Source organism: Sinocyclocheilus anshuiensis, unplaced genomic scaffold (genome assembly GCF_001515605.1).
Source record: "Sinocyclocheilus anshuiensis isolate Anshui unplaced genomic scaffold, SAMN03320099.WGS_v1.1 scaffold100, whole genome shotgun sequence".
Classification (NCBI taxonomy): Eukaryota; Metazoa; Chordata; class Actinopteri; order Cypriniformes; family Cyprinidae; genus Sinocyclocheilus; species Sinocyclocheilus anshuiensis.
Window position 1 is genome coordinate 970461 of NW_015555725.1, and position 18776 is coordinate 989236.

The 18776-nt window shown below is 36.0% G+C and overlaps 1 protein-coding gene across 8 annotated transcripts in view; it reads left to right on the forward strand.

Annotated features, from left to right (window-relative positions):
* Positions 1–16834, forward strand: part of LOC107672607 (phospholipid-transporting ATPase ID-like) — a 28934-nt gene extending 12100 nt beyond the window's left edge. For 6 of the 8 annotated variants that reach the window (XM_016465865.1, XM_016465864.1, XM_016465866.1 and 3 more), the window contains 26 exons: positions 788–846; positions 1158–1271; positions 1979–2077; positions 3728–3789; positions 5280–5352; positions 5491–5561; positions 5746–5828; positions 6393–6551; positions 6812–6900; positions 7524–7711; positions 7919–8127; positions 8285–8331; positions 8409–8574; positions 8662–8850; positions 10097–10212; positions 10533–10697; positions 11100–11211; positions 11665–11770; positions 12033–12174; positions 12342–12525; positions 13242–13465; positions 13579–13662; positions 13951–14196; positions 14287–14425; positions 14908–15038; positions 16017–16834. In XM_016465865.1, the coding sequence (XP_016321351.1) occupies positions 788–846; positions 1158–1271; positions 1979–2077; positions 3728–3789; positions 5280–5352; positions 5491–5561; positions 5746–5828; positions 6393–6551; positions 6812–6900; positions 7524–7711; positions 7919–8127; positions 8285–8331; positions 8409–8574; positions 8662–8850; positions 10097–10212; positions 10533–10697; positions 11100–11211; positions 11665–11770; positions 12033–12174; positions 12342–12525; positions 13242–13465; positions 13579–13662; positions 13951–14196; positions 14287–14425; positions 14908–15038; positions 16017–16337 (3578 nt within the window). In that variant the 3' untranslated portion in view covers positions 16338–16834. Of the gene's footprint in view, positions 1–787; positions 847–1157; positions 1272–1978; positions 2078–3727; positions 3790–5279; positions 5353–5490; positions 5562–5745; positions 5829–6392; positions 6552–6811; positions 6901–7523; positions 7712–7918; positions 8128–8284; positions 8332–8408; positions 8575–8661; positions 8851–10096; positions 10213–10532; positions 10698–11099; positions 11212–11664; positions 11771–12032; positions 12175–12341; positions 12526–13241; positions 13466–13578; positions 13663–13950; positions 14197–14286; positions 14426–14907; positions 15039–16016 lie in introns of those variants that run through there. The other 2 variants (XM_016465870.1, XM_016465871.1) reach the window with 2 other exon arrangements.
* The last annotated feature ends 1942 nt before the right edge of the window (positions 16835–18776 follow it).

The following is an 18776-nucleotide window of genomic DNA, read 5'->3' on the forward strand; positions in this document are numbered from 1 at the left end:
GTTTTTTATATTTAAAGAATTTGCCACTGATGATTCAAAAGCGAGTTTTGAGCAGTGTAGAGTAGCGCTTGTTGTTTGTAATTTCTCCGATCACAAATGCAGATATGGTTTTATGTTTACGCAGCGCGATACGCAATGCGTAAAAAGACAGTATAAGTCAGTATAATCAGTAATTATGTCTCCACTGGATGCAACAACTGCCTCATTTGTAATGGGTTTTATTGGTTTTGTCTTGTCGCGCCGGGACACAGGGCATCACAGTATGTTAAGGGGCGTAACATTTCCGTCACACGCTTGAGGTATTCAGCCAATCACAATGCACTGGATAGCTGGCCAATCAGAGCACACCTCGCTTTTCAGACTGATAAGCTTTGTAAAAATCGACGTGTTTCAGAAAGGCGGGGCATAGAGGAGAAACAATAATGTACAGTATGTGGAAAATAATGTGTTTTTTTTTAACCTTAAACCACATAAACACACTGCATTACACCAAATACACAACATGTTCTTTTTAGCAACGTCATATGACCCCTTTAAAATGCATGAGAAGTATGCAGAGACAACTATAAGAAAGCCATCCATTGGTTGATTTCCCCAAAAAGTTTAAATGCCATGGTGCTATTGAAAATGTTCTGTTTGTTTGAGCATCCTGACAAACACATTCAGCAAATTATACACTTCAAAACTTGCCTAACCTAAAGTCTAAACATTTAATAAGAGTTTTCCTATCTTATGCAATAGTTGTTTCATATCAGAAAGTGCAATTTCTCTCTATATTTTCTTCTAGAGGTGGAGAGGAAAATCAGAGCAAATGACAGAGAATATAACTCATCCTTCAAATATGCTGTGAGTACAAAATCAGAAAATCACTCATCCAAACCTACAAAAATGAACATTTATGTTTTGTCTGATGATATAGTTGACAGAATGTGTCATCATGACCAGTTTCCTCTTAACAGATAGCAGTTATTTGTGATTCCCTTCTTTAAAAGAAACACACCAACACTTTTTATTTGTCATTGTGTTTCATCACTTATTACTTACATTTGGAAATGACGTAAAGCATGTGTAATCTTTAGACAAACCACATCTCCACATGAAACATGATATCTGAACATTACTGAATCATCTTTCATCTCTATCCTTTCTTCCTGAAGACCAATTCCATCAAGACCTCCAAATACAATCCCTTCACTTTTCTGCCTCTCAACTTGTTTGAGCAGTTCCAGAGGATCGCTAATGCCTACTTCCTCTTCCTGCTCATCTTACAGGTGTGTAAAATCCAAGTTTACTGAGTGGAGCATTGGAAACCGTTTACCAGAGTGATACTGTATGTTCATAATATTCTTTCATTAGTTTGTCAGTCTAAAAAATAAGTAAATGAATGTATAGGGATTTGGAAACAAAGTCTGTCCGATTCAAAAGAAGTGAGATTCTTTAAGGATGTGGCCTCAGATTCATATATTTAGTTTAGTCATGCATATTTCAAAGAATGTGATCATAACATGACCCTGACTTCCCTTATTAAGCCTACGCCCCACACCTTCAACATTGCTAAATACTTGCACAATAATGATGTTTCATGACCCCGTGACTTTATGAGCTCACTCTTTACTATCGCTGACTTTGAGGCAAGTCAGTTGACGGCAAACATTTTCGTTACACTCATGGGCAGCTATTTCCATTCTTGCAAGTACAGATACCCTATACAGTGATAAATTATTGGGGGAGACAGAAGTCTGTGTAACTGTTAAAAATTACATGATCAATAACGGACAATAATCGTATCATAAATTGTATTACTTAATCTCAAATCATGCAGTCATATTAGGTGATACGACTTCTCCCATTCATATATGTACAAGCCCAACCTCTCTGGCTCACGGTGTATAGTAACTATCAGTATGTTGCAGGCATTACTTTAATATCATGTTCCCACATTCAGAGCATGTTAACATTTTTTGTTTGTGTTTTGTAGGTTATTCCTGCTATTTCTTCTCTGTCCTGGTTCACCACAGTTGTCCCTCTAGTCTTGGTATTATCAGTGACTGCAGCCAAAGATGCCATTGATGATATTGTAAGTACACACGTGACAGTATACAACAAACTGAAGATCTAGTCATTCTTTGTTCATATTTCTTTCTTTCTTTTTTCCCTCCTGAGAGGAAACAGCAAGACCTTACTGTGATTAGACTGTTTTTGCCAAATTTTTCCAGAAGTCTTTAAAGGGATAGTCCACCCAAAAAATAAAATTCTGTCATCATTTCCTCACCCTCAAATCGATCCAAACCTGTATGACTTTCTTTCCTTTGCTAAACACAAAAGAAGATATTTTGAAGAATGTTGATAACCAAAAAGTTTTTCCCATTGACTTTCATTGTGTTGTTTGTCCATACTATGGAATTCAAGGCAACAGCAACTGTTTAGCTTTCGCCATTCTTCAAAATATCTTCTTGTCTTTCACAGAAGACATGAGGGTGAGGAAATGATGACAGAATTTTCATTTTTGGGTGGACTATACCTTTAATTTTTTGGTTTACTCTGCTCTGTTTAAAAACAGCTAAGACAACATGATAAATAGAAAATGTCTTCCATCAAATTTTTGTCCTAACCAGAAACAATTGCAACATTTTGTTGATTTGTTTTATGCCATGTAGTACTGGATAGCCTTGCCCACGTCTTCTGTCCCCATGTGATCCAGAGGACCTCCAGACTTTCTGCCAGACCCCAAATTGAGCTACCACTGGTTTTCCCATGCTCTGGTTGCGAGTCTTATGGAAATAAACAACATTTAGTTAATGAGGCTGGCAGCTTTTACTGCAATACTCAGTACATGCCTAATTTAAATGCCCTTTACTTTGGCACACAGGCGTCACTTAATACATCAAGCAAACTTTCCTCTGAGCAGAAAATCGTAAAGCAAAAGGTTACGGATCTAAAATTTGTCAGCGGTGGACTGGGAAATTTGATACAGTCAACAGGAGCCACCTCACCCTCAGCAGGAATACAGTAGTCCTTATGTTTCTGCTGAGGGGAATTAGGGAATCACGCTCCTCGCCCCTCCTCTCCTCTTTCTCTCCCCTTCAAAAACTGGGATGAGCTGGTTTCTGGATCCAGAAGGTCTTGGCATTTGAAGACAGATAATTCTCTTCTGTCTTCAAAAATTCATTTGTGACCTTGGACCACAAAACCAGCCTTAAGTCGCTGGGGTATATTTGTAGCAATAGCCAAAAATACATTGTATGGGTCAAAATTATAGATTTTTATTTTATGCCAAAATCATTAGGATATTAAGTAAAGATCATGTTCCATGAAGATATTTTGTAAATTTCCTACCATAAATATATCAAAACTTAATTTTTGATTAGTAATGTGCATTGCTAAGAACTTCATTTGGACAACTTTATAGCCGATTTTCTCAATATTTTGATTTTTTTTGCACCCTCAGATTCCAGATATTCAAATAGTTGTATCTCAACCAAATATTGTCCTATCCTAACAATCATATGGAATCAATCACCATACATCAATGGAAAGCTTATTTATTCAGCTTTCAGATGATGTAGAAATCTAAATTTTGAAAAATTGACACCTAAGACTGGTTTTGTGGTCCAGGGTCACATTTATCCCATGAGGGCTTCTGTTATCTTTTTCTTTTTGCTTTAATTTGGTTTCTTTTCCTACATGATTTTTCTTACGTTTTTTTTTTGTCTTTTTTTTCTGACAGAATCGCCACAGAAGTGACAGGCAGGTGAATAACCGCAAAGTGAATGTGCTCATCAGTGGGAAGTGAGTGGCTGTCAAATATTGTTTGTCACCCTCTCTCAGTCTTGTTACCTAAAGACCTTTTTCATACATTTTTCCAGCTAAAGCGGCTTCGAAAGTTAAAGTCCTTTCTTACTTTTAGGGATTTGGAGACCGTTATTCATGTTTTTATCTCCTCAAGGCTTGACTGTAATGCCTTGTATGCTGGAATCAGTCAGTCATTACTCTCACGATTACAGTTAGTCCAAAATGCTGCAGCTCACTTTCTGACTGGGACAAAAAAAGAGGGGACATATTTCACCTATCCAGGCCTCTCTCCATTGGCTCCCAGTGAAACAAAGAATTGATTTTAAGGTTTTAATTTATGTGTTTACAGCTCTACATGGACTTGCCCCTACTTATCTATCAGAACTTTTAAGTTTTTATTCTCCTCAGAGATCACTCAGATCTTCAGTCCAGCTGTTACTAAATGTCCCAAAATCTCGTCTGAAAACTAAAAGAGACGGGTCTTTTTCAGTCTATGCTCCAAAACTTTGGAACACACTACCCCTAATGATTAGAGCTTCCCCTACATTAACTGTTTTTAAAGCATCAATTAAAACACATATTTTTTTCTCAGGCTTACTCATAACTTGGTTTTATTCTCTTATGTATTTCTCTGATGCCTGACGTAGTAGCTTGTGATGTAGCAGGTTACATCTATTTTTGACTATTATGACTTTTGTTTTATTATTCTTCAAGTTATCAGATAAAATATTAGTTGTGTTCTGTTTTATTATGTGTTTTTTGCTCTGCTTGTGAAGCACTTTGGTCAACATCTGTGTTGTTTTAAGGTGCTATATAAATAAACCATGACCTTGACCTTGACCTTGATACAAGAAATTCACATGACACCAAATGCAATCAGAGCTGTTGTAGGTTCAATAGTTTACCAACAAGTAATTTTATATTTCCTATATTCTTTATACAAATTGAGTTTAGAGCAAAAAGGGTGCAAAAAACAACCAAGGTGGGATTTAGTAAATGTTTTCTTCTCATTTGTCTCTTGTATCTTGAATACTTAGAATTTTTAACTAACTACAAAACAATCACATCAATCACAACAGGACACAGCTGTAGACACACAGATAGGTTCTTCCTGTTGTTGTGACCTGTTCTCATGTTTTTAGATCACACACACACACACACACACACACACACACACACACACACACACACACACACACAACACACAGACACACACACACACACACACACAAACACACACACACACACAGTAAATGGCTGCTAGAATGATGCCTCATATTTCTATTTTTTTGAAATAATGTCCAGGTGGTCCCTCATCATATTTAAAGCTTGTCAGTATCAAGCTCAGCAAGAATGTATTTTCATAATTTATGTTGAGTTAAATAGAAACATGTGACCCACACTCCCTGAGTGTTGCAACTGTTGTGTTGTAATCAGAATTGTGTGGTTTGTGGTAGACGTTAATTTTTCTCTCTCTTTCATAATAGACTGATAAGTGAGAAATGGATGAATGTTCAAGTGGGAGACATCATAAAATTGGAGAATAACCAGTTTGTCACGGTAATACATTTTAAAGATTTAGATTTATATTCAACTTACCTGTAACTTTGAACTTTATATCTTTACTTAAAGATTTAGGATCAGATGTATATTAATATTGAATTAACATCACCTTGTCTCTCTGTATCCTCCTCACAGGCGGATTTGTTCCTGTTGTCCAGCAGTGAACCTCTCAACTTAGTCTACATTGAGACTGCGGAGCTGGATGGGTGAGTACAAGAAACACAATAGAGGGATTGTTTTTTTTTATGTATGTGCAGCTATATTAAATACATTTGTGTTGTTTTATGAAGCTGAAATATCTTATGTGAAGTACACAATGAATCCTGTGGGTTTTTTAAAATACTGTTTTAAAATTGTTTTTGTACAGTTTTTTTTTTTTTTTTCACACAGAGAAACCAACCTGAAGGTTAAACAGGCTCTGACTGTAACAGGAGACATGAGGGACAGTTTAGAGGCTTTGGCTGCATTCAATGGTGAGGAAAAAGAGAGAGAGAGAGAGAGAATTCCTTGCTCTAGTTAAAGGGATAGTTCACCAAAAAATGAAAATTCTGTCATCATTTACTGACCCTCAAGTTATTCCAAACCTGTAAGGCCCCGATCAGACAGAACATGTTTTTCAGGTTTGAAAACACGAGGTGCACCGCACCTGCTAGGCAATCACCAAATCAGCTGTCCTGTCAGTCTAACCAAAGATTACAGCACAAGCGCTCTCAAATCTTTGGTTTGCTGTTAAGTTAACTGTCATATTAGCAGAAACTTACAAAAAATACAGCTCCGGGTAACCCGTGACAGCCACCACAAGTTTCTCCTCCATCATTGCAGTCTCCGGATGTTCGAATCAACAATGGACTTCCATCACCACAACGGAAGGCCCGTTTCTCCATTCATTCAGTTTGACATTAAAGTCTGCTAACAAAAGTCAAAACGTATCAAATTTTTCCAAGAGCAAATTTTCTGAGCTATGCAATTCACAAAAAAAGTTAATATAAATGAAATGTAATAACATTTTCCTCTGGTCTTCTCTGTGCTTTCTTCAGGGGAGGTGTGCTGTGAGCCTCCTAACAACCGTCTGGATCGCTTTACGGGCACGCTGACGTTCGACTCGCAGAAATACTCGCTGGACAATGAGCGGGTCCTACTCAGGGGCTGCACGCTCCGAAACACTGACTGGTGTTTTGGCCTTGTGCTGTTTGCAGGTAATAAATTCAAGCAGATGTGTGGTTGTGTGGTCTGGAGCTGTCTGGTGTCCCAGTTCAATTCTTCTTTATTACTACAGAGAATGTGTCTGGTGTATGCATTTGAGGGTGTAAAATGGTTTGCTAGTCCATAGCCTAAATAGACTAGACAAAAACTGACTATAAATTAATAACATACTGGATTTACGATTGAAATCGTTATAGTGGCTTGCTCTCCTGAAGGAAGAGTGTTCTGATTCATATATATGTTATGTCTTCAGGCCCAGAGACTAAGTTGATGCAGAACTGTGGAAAAAGCACATTTAAGAGGACGAGTATCGATCGACTTATGAATGTACTGGTGCTCTTTGTAAGTTAAATGCTCTTTCACTTCAAGATATGCTCCACCTTTATGTATATATATACTGTATGTACATGTATGTATACATACATACATATATATATATGTATATATTTATATATATATTTATTTTATTTTTTTTTAAATAAATTAATCAAAAGTGAGTAAACATTGTTAATCTCTAAAAAATATATTAGCACAACTGTTTTCAACTGATAATAAGACCAACCTGATTAACACCAAATCAGCATATTAGAATCATTTTTGATGGATTATGTGACAGTGACGACTGGAGTAATGTCTACTGAAAATTAAGTTATGCTATCAGAGAAATTAATAAAATTTGAAGATATTGCGACCAAAATAAATGCAGCCTTTGTGAGCATAGGAGACCTCTTTCAAAAATCAAAAATCTTATTGACCATAAACTTTTGAACAGTTGTGCATATAAATAATAAAAGTTGACAGAAAAAAAGATGAGTATGTAATAAAATAATACAATATTTTGGGGATTTTTTTTTTTTTACTAAATTGACTGTATTTGTTGATCTAATATTGCATATAGTTGGTTAGTGTGTAAGGAGAAGGCTGGTCACTATAAGTTACTAATCAAGGTTGTGCTTTCTTTGTAGATTTTTGGGCTTCTGGCTCTGATGTGTATTATTCTGGCTGTGGGGAATGGGATTTGGGAAAACCATGCAGGGTCAAAGTTCAATGCCTTTCTTCCACGAGAAGAGAACACTGTGTTTTCAGCATTTCTCACTTTTTGGTCCTACATTATAATCCTCAACACTGTGGTGCCCATCTCACTATATGTCAGGTAGAGTATGTACTGTTTTCTGTAAGAATGAAATGAAAATGAAGAAATTATGTTTCTAGGTATCTTTTGGCTTTATTCCTTTTGGCTCTAATGCTGCTGCAATTGTTTTCAATTAACCTTTGACTCAAATTGTCATGCTGATAATGCAAAAACTTCTACACTAATTTAAAAAAGGAATGTCATTTTCATTCTCTGTTTACATTGCAGTATGGAAGTGATTCGGTTAGGCAACAGTTACTACATCAACTGGGACAGGACCATGTATCATGCACGAACTGACACGCCAGCTGAGGCTCGAACCACAACGCTCAATGAAGAGCTCGGGCAGATCAAATACATCTTCTCAGACAAAACCGGCACGCTCACCCAGAACATCATGACCTTCAACAAATGCTCCATTAACGGGAAATCTTATGGTCAGGACCAATCCCACATGCATCAGTTGTTTATTATATTTATAGGCCTATTTTATTTCAAAAGATTGCCAATGCTGACATTCCAAGACATAAAAGTCCCCTGCAGCGATCAAACAGCCAGATACTGTTTGAACTTAAAAATGTGTTTTCTCTGCAGGGGATGTTATTGACCACTATAGTGGACAGAGCCTGGAGATCACAGAGGTGAGAAACAAAGTCTCAAACAGTCACAAAGGATTTTAATGAGTCTGCTGGGTTAATGAGTTTGAGTTTGGTAATAGGAAATTACACCAGTGGATTTCTCCTTTAACCGGCTTGCGGACCCAAAATTCCTCTTTTATGATCATAGTCTGGTAGAGGGTGTAAAACTGGAGCTTCCAGACGTTCATGCTTTCTTCAGATTACTCGCTCTCTGTCACACTGTCATGGCAGAAGAAAAAAGGGAGGGTGAGTGATTGTGTATAACATGCCTTTCGCTTTTACTGTTTGTGTACATTAAATCATGAATTTTTTATTTTTTATTTTACTCTGTAGGTGATCTGGTGTACCAGGCCCAGTCTCCCGATGAGGGTGCTCTGGTCACGGCCGCACGTAATTTCGGCTTTGTGTTCCGCTCACGCAGTCCTGAGACAGTGACAATAGAGGAAATGGGAATTCAGAGGAGCTATGAGATGCTAGCCATCCTGGATTTTAACAATGTGCGAAAAAGGATGTCTGTAATTGGTATGCTCACTTGTGATTGAACAAATAGTTCTCCCAAAAATCTAAATTAGCTGAAAATGTACTCCCCCTCAGGCCATCCAAGATGTGAATCAGTTTGTTTCTTCATCAGAACAGATTTGTAGAAATTTATCATTACATCACTTGCTCACCAATGGATTCTCTGCTGTGAATGGGTGCCGTCAGAATGAGAGTCCAAACAGCTGATTTAAAAACGTCACAATAATCCGACTTGACTCCTGCCAATCAATTATTGTCTTGTGAAGCAAAAAGCTGTGTGTTTGTAATGAACAAATTCATCAAGACGTTTTTAACTTCCAATTCATTGCTTCTGGAGTCCCCTATCCAATAATATTGTTTTCTTCAGTGAAAAAAGTCATCTCATCTGAATCAGGAGAGAAATATGCACAGATAAATATGCACAGAAATATGCACAGACAGCACTGTTTACAAGTGAAAGCCATTCTAAACAAATATATCAGTGTGTTTTGATGTGAAAAGACAACAGGGGATTGACTTTTTCCAAAAGGGTCTGGCTGCAGCTTGGCGTTTGCACTCTCAGATGTGCATTCTCAGGCTTGCACTCTCAGACACTTGCACTTCCGCTAGCGACGTCACTTGCAGTCTTTTTTATTTTTTAATTTGTTCTATTTATTGATTGCTTTTTGTTTGAATCTCTCAATTCAAACAAAAAGTAATCAATAAATAGAACAAAATAAAAAATAAAAAGGACTGCAAGTGACGTCGCTAGTGGAAATGCAAGTGTCTGAGAGTGTAAGCCTGAGAATGCACGTCTGAGAGTGCAAATGCCAAGCTGCAGCCAGACCCTTCTCACTTTTTCACTAGATTTAGAGAATTGTTATTATAGATTATGGACTGATTCACCAGAAGTGATGGTTTAAAGTTAAAATGTTTTAATGAAGATTTTTTTTTATTTTTATTTTTTATTTTTTACAAATATGCATTTTTTTATGTCACAACTCATTGGAGTCATATGGATTACTTGTGGATTATAGTGACAGCACCCATTTACTGCAGAGGATCCATTGGTGAGCAAGCCTTGTAAAGCTAAATTTCTTAAAATCTGTTCAGATGAAGAAACAAACTAATCTATATCTTGGATGGCCTGATGGTAAGTAAATACACAGCAAAATGTTATCTTTGGGTGAACTATTGCTTTAAGAAGGCTCAATGGCTCTTCTCATATAGTGTGTATTTGTGTGTGATATATGTGTTTTTTTTCTTTCAGTTCGTAATCCAGAGGGCAAGCTCTCCCTGTACTGTAAAGGAGCAGACACCATCATATATGAGAGACTACATCCCTCCTGCAGTGAAGTGATGAAGGTCACCACAGAGCACCTCAATGTGAGTCAACACCAGAGGTCTCTAGTGAGACTACAAAGAGAATATTTGTTTATCTTTCTCAGAGTTTCCCATGCTATCTCACACACTTTAGACAATATAGCTCTGTTCCCAAACCTTGTGAGCTGCCTTCCTGACTTCTGTCTACACAGGTGGTAAACTAATTACTTCTTAACTCAAATAGAACATCATAAGCGGGTGATCTCCATAGAAGTCTCTGCAGATTTCCTCACAATAGGAATGCTATATACTTTAAATCTTGGGCATTAACTATATATTTGATTGTGCGTTCTCTCACAATCTTTTTCTCTCTGCCTCTGTAGGAGTTTGCTGGTGAGGGGTTGAGAACTCTTGTTCTAGCATATAAGGATTTGGATGAGGAATATTTTTCAGAGTGGAAACAGCGCCACCATGAGTCCAATGTGGCGCTGGAGTACCGGGAGGAGAAACTGGAGAAACTATATGAGGAGATAGAGAAAGACATGATGGTATGCACAAAACACTAAATGTATCCAGCACGTGTATATATATATATATATATATATATATATATAAATAGATTTTTTAAATATATATATATATATCAAAAATAGATTTTTTTTGTTCCAAGAATGAATGGCTGCACAAAATTGTCCTCAAATGATGTTGCTAATATTTTCTTTTTAATCATAAAAAGTGCAGTAAATGTGAATATTATATCAGTCATTTGCCTGCATGTCTTGTGTTTTTGATATGTGACTTCATTTGTAGACAGCACACTTAATATTCACTATAGCCATTTTATTCAACCAATAAAAAAAAAAAAAAATTAAATGTTAATTTACCTTAAATTATAGCTATTTTTTTAGAATATGAAGCTAAAGTGTTTTTGTGCTGTCCTTTTTGTGTAGTTAATTGGAGCCACAGCCATAGAGGATAAACTTCAGGATGGAGTCGCTCAGACGATTGAACAGCTGGCCAAAGCAGAAATCAAAATCTGGGTGCTCACTGGTGACAAGCAAGGTGCTTCATCATTTAATTATGAAATTCAGCCATTTCTTTATGCTATTTGTTACCCTTTGTCTCATCCCAAGTTATTTGAAAAATTGGCATATTGATCTAAGTTTCCTGACATGATTAAAGTAAACGTGATGTGTTTGCATTGCCTAATTTTCTGTGCTCTGCATCTCATGCTACGAGGGCGGAATAAAGGCACTAAGCAACACAGTCTCTTCCCAATGACTATTTTTGTAATTAAACTCAAACTTCTATGCTGTACATTATGAAAGTGCAATGATTCAGTTATGTAACATAATGAGGTCAGTGCTTGTGTCATTTATAATCATTATGTAATGTACTGATTACCCACCATTTGTGTGCGTGTTCTTGGTTGGCAGGATTGTTAATTAAGTTCCTTTAATGATAAATTACCAAATGGCCCTCTGAAAACTATAATAAAATGTCTTTCTCGAAAAGAGACCGCTGAGAACATTGGCTACTCATGTAACCTGCTGAGGGAGGAGATGAACGACGTGTTTATTGTTGCAGCTAACTCACCTGAGGAGGTCAGACAGGAGTTGAGGTAATATACAATAAGCACTCATGCAGATGACATAATATGTATCATGTACTAAAACACATGGACGGAGGCAAGATTCGTTATTTGGGTGGGCATTCACAAAATGGGTGATTTATAGGAAAATGTAAATGATTTCAGTTAAATTTCATATCCAAAATTTAGTTTGCGAAAGCATGATTCTTTTTCCTGCTATGTTTTTGGACTTTTTTGTATGTTTCTATAGAATTTCTGTTGTGTTTATTCATATTGTCTCTTTTTTGCAAAGGGATGCCCGTTTAAAGATGTGTCCTGATACTGAACAAGACAAATTCCTTATTCCTGAGATTATCCTGGGTAATATTCCAAAAGTGGTTCAGGATGAAAATGTGAATGGAGAGTACGGACTGGTGATAAATGGACACAGTTTGGTGAGAAACACACCTCTGTACTTTCTTCTGCCTAATGTCTGAAAGTGACTCTTGGTACCGAGATGGGTGTTGCTGCACAGAGTGAAAGCATTTCATTTCCTGTTGTTTATGTATGTGTCAGGTTTTTATATCCATAATGTAATTGTATGGGATCTTTGTGTTTGCAGGCGTTTGCTCTGGAGAGCAACATGGAGCTGGAGTTTTTGCGGACGGCTTGCATGTGCAAGACGGTCATCTGCTGTCGGGTGACTCCTCTGCAGAAAGCTCAGGTGGTGGAGCTGGTCAAGAAATATAAGAAAGCGGTCACTCTAGCGATAGGAGATGGAGCTAATGATGTCAGCATGATTAAAGGTGAATTCAGCTTGACAATAATGTAGATGCTTAATAACATAAACATTCTTAGGAATCAACTGTGTTGATTTTATTATATAAAATGGCATTTTAGACAGAATGTGAAAAAAATGTCAAATGTTCCTGCAGATATTAAATCATAATTGGAGTATTTTAGGTTTTACTTGTTCTTAGCAATGCAGTGTCATTATTTGTATGGTATTCTAGTATTTAATTCAAGTATTAATATTTTGATTTAGCTTTTATTTTTATATTTTCAGTGTTCATTTACATTTTATTTAATTATTTATGTATTCATTCATTCATTTAAATTTTGTTATGTGCTAATGTTATGTCATTTTTATTAGTGTTTGTTTTTATTTCCATATAGCATTGTGTTATTTTTTTATTTCAGTTTCAGTTATTTTAGTAATTCAGCTTAAACTTATTTCAGTCATATCTCATTTTCATTTCAGTTTTTTTAGTTTAAGAGTTTTATCTAATATTCGTATTTTATTTTATTTCAGCTTTATTTACATTTTTAATTTTAGCTTTCTATCTATATGCTAGTGTACTCCTAAAAACGACTTGGTTCATTGTTCATGATTTGTTTGCTGAGCTAATGCTCTTGCTTTATTTCCTTTTCAATCAATTGGTTGCAAAGGACAGCTTTTATTTGTATTTATTGCTTTTATTTGATATGAATATTCTTTTTTCTCTTTATTCTTCCTCTGCAGCGGCTCACATTGGTGTGGGTATCAGCGGTCAGGAGGGGATGCAGGCTGTGCTGTCTAGTGACTTTTCTTTTGCTCAGTTCCGTTTCCTGCAGCACCTCCTGCTGGTGCATGGGCGCTGGTCATACCTGCGCATGTGCAAGTTCCTGCGGTACTTCTTCTATAAGAACTTCACCTTTACCTTTGTGCACTTCTGGTACGCATTTTTTTGCGGCTTTTCCGCTCAGGTGAGCCAAGTGCAACAGAACTGAAAACTCTTATTTTTCCTTGCAATTACCCTTGCAAAGACTTCATTAATGTAAATATAAAAATCATTTGAGATTCTTGCATGTCTTTCTAGACAGTATATGATGAAGGCTTCATCACTTTGTATAACTTGGTATACACTGCCCTGCCTGTTCTGGGAATGAGTCTGTTTGACCAGGTAGGGTGTGTGTGTGTGTGTGTGTGTGTGTGTGTGTGTTAACATGAAATTAAAACTCATTTATGTATGTTTATGTCCAAACAAATACAATTCTGATGATACTGGATTCAGACAGTTGTGAAAGGCTATTGAAGAATTTTAATATTAAAAAATGTCAATTCATCATGTTCTTGTGTGTTAAAAAGATGAATGAGGCCTTGAGGCATTTCAACTGTATATTAATGGTTTGAAATGAACTAGTTTATTGAGATGAAATATGACTTAATATTGTTTTTTATGTTTCTCCAGGATGTGAATGCTGGCTGGAGTCTCGAGTACCCTCAGCTGTATGTGCCAGGACAGTTGAGTCAGTACTTCAGTAAACGTGCTTTCATGATGTGTGCACTTCACAGCTGGTACAGCTCTCTAGTGCTGTTCTTTGTGCCTTATGCTGCCACATATGACACGGCGAGAGACGACGGCAAAGATGGTGCAGACTATCAGTCATTCGCACTGATTACTCAAACCTGCCTCACCGTCACTATGTGTGTACAGGTCGGTTTAACCCTGCATTGCAGTTGTGTGTGTGATTAATTTGTTTAGATGTTTTATTTTTCCCTAATTTCTACTCTATATTCCCCACAGCTGGGACTGGACCTCTCGTACTGGACTGTTGTTAACAATCTCTTCGTTTGGGGAAGTTTGGGAATGTTCTTCATATTGACCTTCACCATGTATACTGATGGACTTTTCCGGTTACGTCCATCTTCTTTTGCGTTCATAGGTAAGCAGGGCTTGCACTTGTCTCCATCTCGTTTTTTTTTTTTTTTGGATACAAAAATGGTCAAAATATGTCAAAAATACAAAATAACCATATATGTGTGTGTGCAAAAAAATATAAATCATTACTGTAAAAATTTTGAATAAATAAATGTATGTAATATGTACATATATTTTATTGTTTATTATGTAGTGACAATGTTTGATTTTGGTGTTATTATTTCAAAGTTATCATCTAATAATAAAGGTTAAAAATGCTTGAAAAATGCTGAATGACTGTGTAATTATTATATTTTTTGCTCATTTAAATTGTTTTTATTATTAGATGATAACAGTACAATAAAATGCATAAGGATATGTGAAAATAATGTAGCATTCCATAATTTGAAATGTGTATGTCAAGTCACATACTGTTTTTCATATTAATTTTCAAGAAAAAGTGTTTAGTATAGAGTATATACAGTGTGTGTATGTTGTGTTTTACAGGAACTGCCCGAAATTGTCTTAACCAGCCCAATGTGTGGCTGACTGTTGCATTGACTGCTATACTGTGTGTGTTGCCTGTGGTTGCGTACCGGTTCTTCTACAGCCAGATCTCTCCTACCATCAATGACAAGGTATAGAGTTACATAACATCACATCATTGATCCTCAAATAGAGTGTAAATCACAGTTCCAGTTACTTACCGAATAACAGTAAATTACATCATTATTCCATTAACTATTATTATATCAATTACTTTTAAGATCGTTTATAAAACACATTACACATTGGCATGTTCTGAATATTAAGTGATTGACTATGTTTACATGCACATCAAATTCCGTTAAGGTCATTATTCAGATTGCAGCCATATTCAGAATGTTTATGCACATACAGGTTTTGGAATATTACTGTAATACAATATGCTCAGTTTTATAACCTTTTCTAAATCTGATAATTTAATTAGGACTAGCACTTTTCACCTAAAATGCCTGACACCACCACAAAATGGAAAGGGTCAGACAATCATTAATAATAATAATAATAATTATTATTATTATAATCGTTCATATTTTTTTTTTTATAATTCTATTTAAAAATCTGTCTCGTTGTCACTCTAGAAATGTATTGATGTTTCTTTTATTTCTTAATGCTGCAAGTTAAATTATTTTTTCATTTTGTTCTGCAGACGTAAAAAAAACACAAAACTTCATTCTGAATTCAGAATAGTGCATTTACATAAAAAGCAGTTTCTCTCATTTAAAAAATTATTTTTTATTTTATTTTATTACCAAACACACAGTATCAGGCAATTGGATTGCAGCGTTTACATGGCAAATAATATTGGAGTCTTGATGTGCATGTAAATGTAGTCATTGTGAGTGGCTGAATGAGAGAGAAAAAAGGGAAGACAGATTGAGAGGAAGTATGCATTATAATGTTTTCTTATAATTGTGTGTAATAGTGTGTAATTGTATAAGCGATAGTAGTATAATGAATAATAGAGTAAAGAGAAAGACAGTGTCTCAAGTGTTTGCTGATATGGATTTGTGGGGAAGGATGGATAGATTGGTGAACAAAATGAACAATTCTGTTTTGATTGTTGAATACAGGTGAGATATAAGGTGTGTCAGATGAAGGAACCTGCTCCTCGTCCGCGCCGCACCAAGCTCACCCGAAGGAGCACGCGTCGGTCTGGTTACGCCTTCTCTCACGCCCATGGTTATGGTGACCTCGTGACCTCTGGCAGATTTCTGCGGCGACATGCGCTCACTCCCTCCACGGGCTTGATTCCCACAGGACGCTCTCCTGGCTTCAAGCCCACAGGTCGGTCTGCGGGTTACAGCCCGGTCGGGCGAGAACAAAACCCCAAACAGAAAGTAGAACCAACGTCACTGCAGATGTTTCGTGCGGTTAAAGACTGTTCCTTTTGAGGGTGCAGCTTTTTAAACTGTGCTAGAACCAAAACCTTAAATGCTGTTTACAGGGTGTAAACTCTTGGGGACAATTTCACAGCTGCTGTGTTATGTTGATATGTATATAGCACAATATATATGCACACTAAGAACAATAGACTTGATTCCTAAAAGTACTAAATCTTGTTAGGGAGTGTGCATAGACACACTTGTCACTAAAAATGCAAGTGTGGTTTACAGCAAGAACAAACTGAAATATCTATCATGCTGAAGGACTGAGAGTACTTGTCCTTTCTACTGTCATCACTACTATGGGAGCGACAGACAAACTTGACTGTAAGAGAGCAAAAAAACAATGACATGCACATGATGTCAAAGAGGGTGTCATGAGTGATCTAATTCAAAATACTGTTTCCTGTTCTATTCCTCTTCCAGGTACTATGTCCACTAATGCCTTTTGACTGTTCTTGAGTCCTGAGTTAAATACTGTATATACCACACCCAACATTTTATATATTTGATATTTCATAACTCAAAGGGGTCATGTCATAATTTTATCCTTTCCCTGAGGTCCATTTATAATGTTAAGTTTTAATTTTTTGAGTTTTTATGCTACTGTACCTTTAAGAGCTCAATATAAGAGTCTTCTTAGGATGTGATATGAATAATAGCCTAGTCACACCAAGAAACGATAACTATATTACTACACCAGCGCACGATAATATTGTTTACTAAAAGTGTGTGCTACAGTTTTGTTGTCTGCCGCTTTAAATGCTACAGCTCTTTAAAGCAGGATGGATTTTGTTTGGCTGTCAATCTCTTTTTTTTTTTCATCAGCTGGAAAAATTATTTTGCAAGTGATTCATTATTGTTATAGTGTGTGCTGTTCTTTTAAATTTAGATTGATTTTTAAAACTATATCTGTATTGTTAATGTTATCATTGTTGGTGTGAATGGGCCTTAACAGTGCAGTGAAATGATCCTCAAATAGTTAAGATTGGACTGACGTGATCAAGGACCTTATTAAAAATAAATGTCAGCCACTCTACTAATTTTGGGATGTGTTGGAAGTTGACGCAGAGTCACACATGCTACAGTAACCGACAGCCAGAAAATGTCCATATGTGAATAATCATATCTACTGTATAATAGTATCCATCCCACTTCCTCCTCATTATTTCACTGTGACTAGGCAGTCCAAGTTGCTAAATAGATATTATTGTTGTGTAAATGCGAAGGGTATGTGTTAATGTATCATCACTTTGACAACACAAAGTCACAGCTTCCAGAACAAGACGTTTTTGCAGCTATGTTTCTATACATGCTTTTTCTTTGGACTAGGACAGGGGTCTAGACTTCTGAATGTTTCATTATGTTTACTTCCCAAAGTCGTGTATTTCAAAAGATCAAGGAAGCATCCATTTTTCATGTCATGACTTCATTATGTCAGAGCTAAAAAGAAACGAGGAGACCAATTTAAACACATTTATAGTATTAAATACTCATAGAGTGCCTTGCATATGACTGACTTAAAGATCAATGTTAGCACAAGGAGTTCTGATGGTTTGGGAACATACAAGTTTATTTTCAGTGCAGTAAAAAACATTTTAATTTAGCTTTACTCTGTATACTAATATACATCATATTCATACTCTAATTGTACTATGCACATCCTGTAAAAGCAAAAACATTTTGTACAAATAAAATATATATATATATATATATTTTTACACTTTTTTTATATTGTATAAAACTGTAAGTTTGATCAAGTCTTTTCAGTTACACATGGCTGTTAAAAGTTCACCCTGAAATTAAAATGCCATTAAACTGCCATTGGAAAAAAAATGATAAAGCACCATAGAAGGATCATAAAATTTCGAGTCCTTTACTGTATTTACTACAAGTCTTTGAAAGACATAACTTTGTGTTTGTTATTGACTTCCACTCATGTGGGCTGTTAACCACTGCAACCACTTTCTGCTCCACAGAAAAAAAGTCAGTCATATGGATGTATCAACATGATGGTAGGTAAATAAATAATGGCAGAATATCGGTTTTTGGGTGAACTATCCTTTAAATTCTTTTGATTTTAATGTTTGTTTTACTTATTATACTGTATGCTTGTTTCTAAACATTTTTAATTTGAATTAATTTGAATTATCATCAATTTAACTACTAAAAGCTAGACTAGAGACAGGCCCCAAAAAGTATTTGAACACTTCAGACAACATTTGCAGCACAATAATACCACCAGGTCACGAAATATCAAAAATAAATTGGTTTTAAAGGGGTCATATGATGTGATTTCAATTTTTCCTTTCTCTTTGAAGTGTTACAAGCTCTTGGTGCGTAAAGAAGATCTGTAAAGTTGCAAAGACTAAAGTCTCAAATCCAAAGAGATATTCTTTATAAAAGTTAAGAGTCAACCACGCCTACCTAAAACGGCTCGTTCTAACA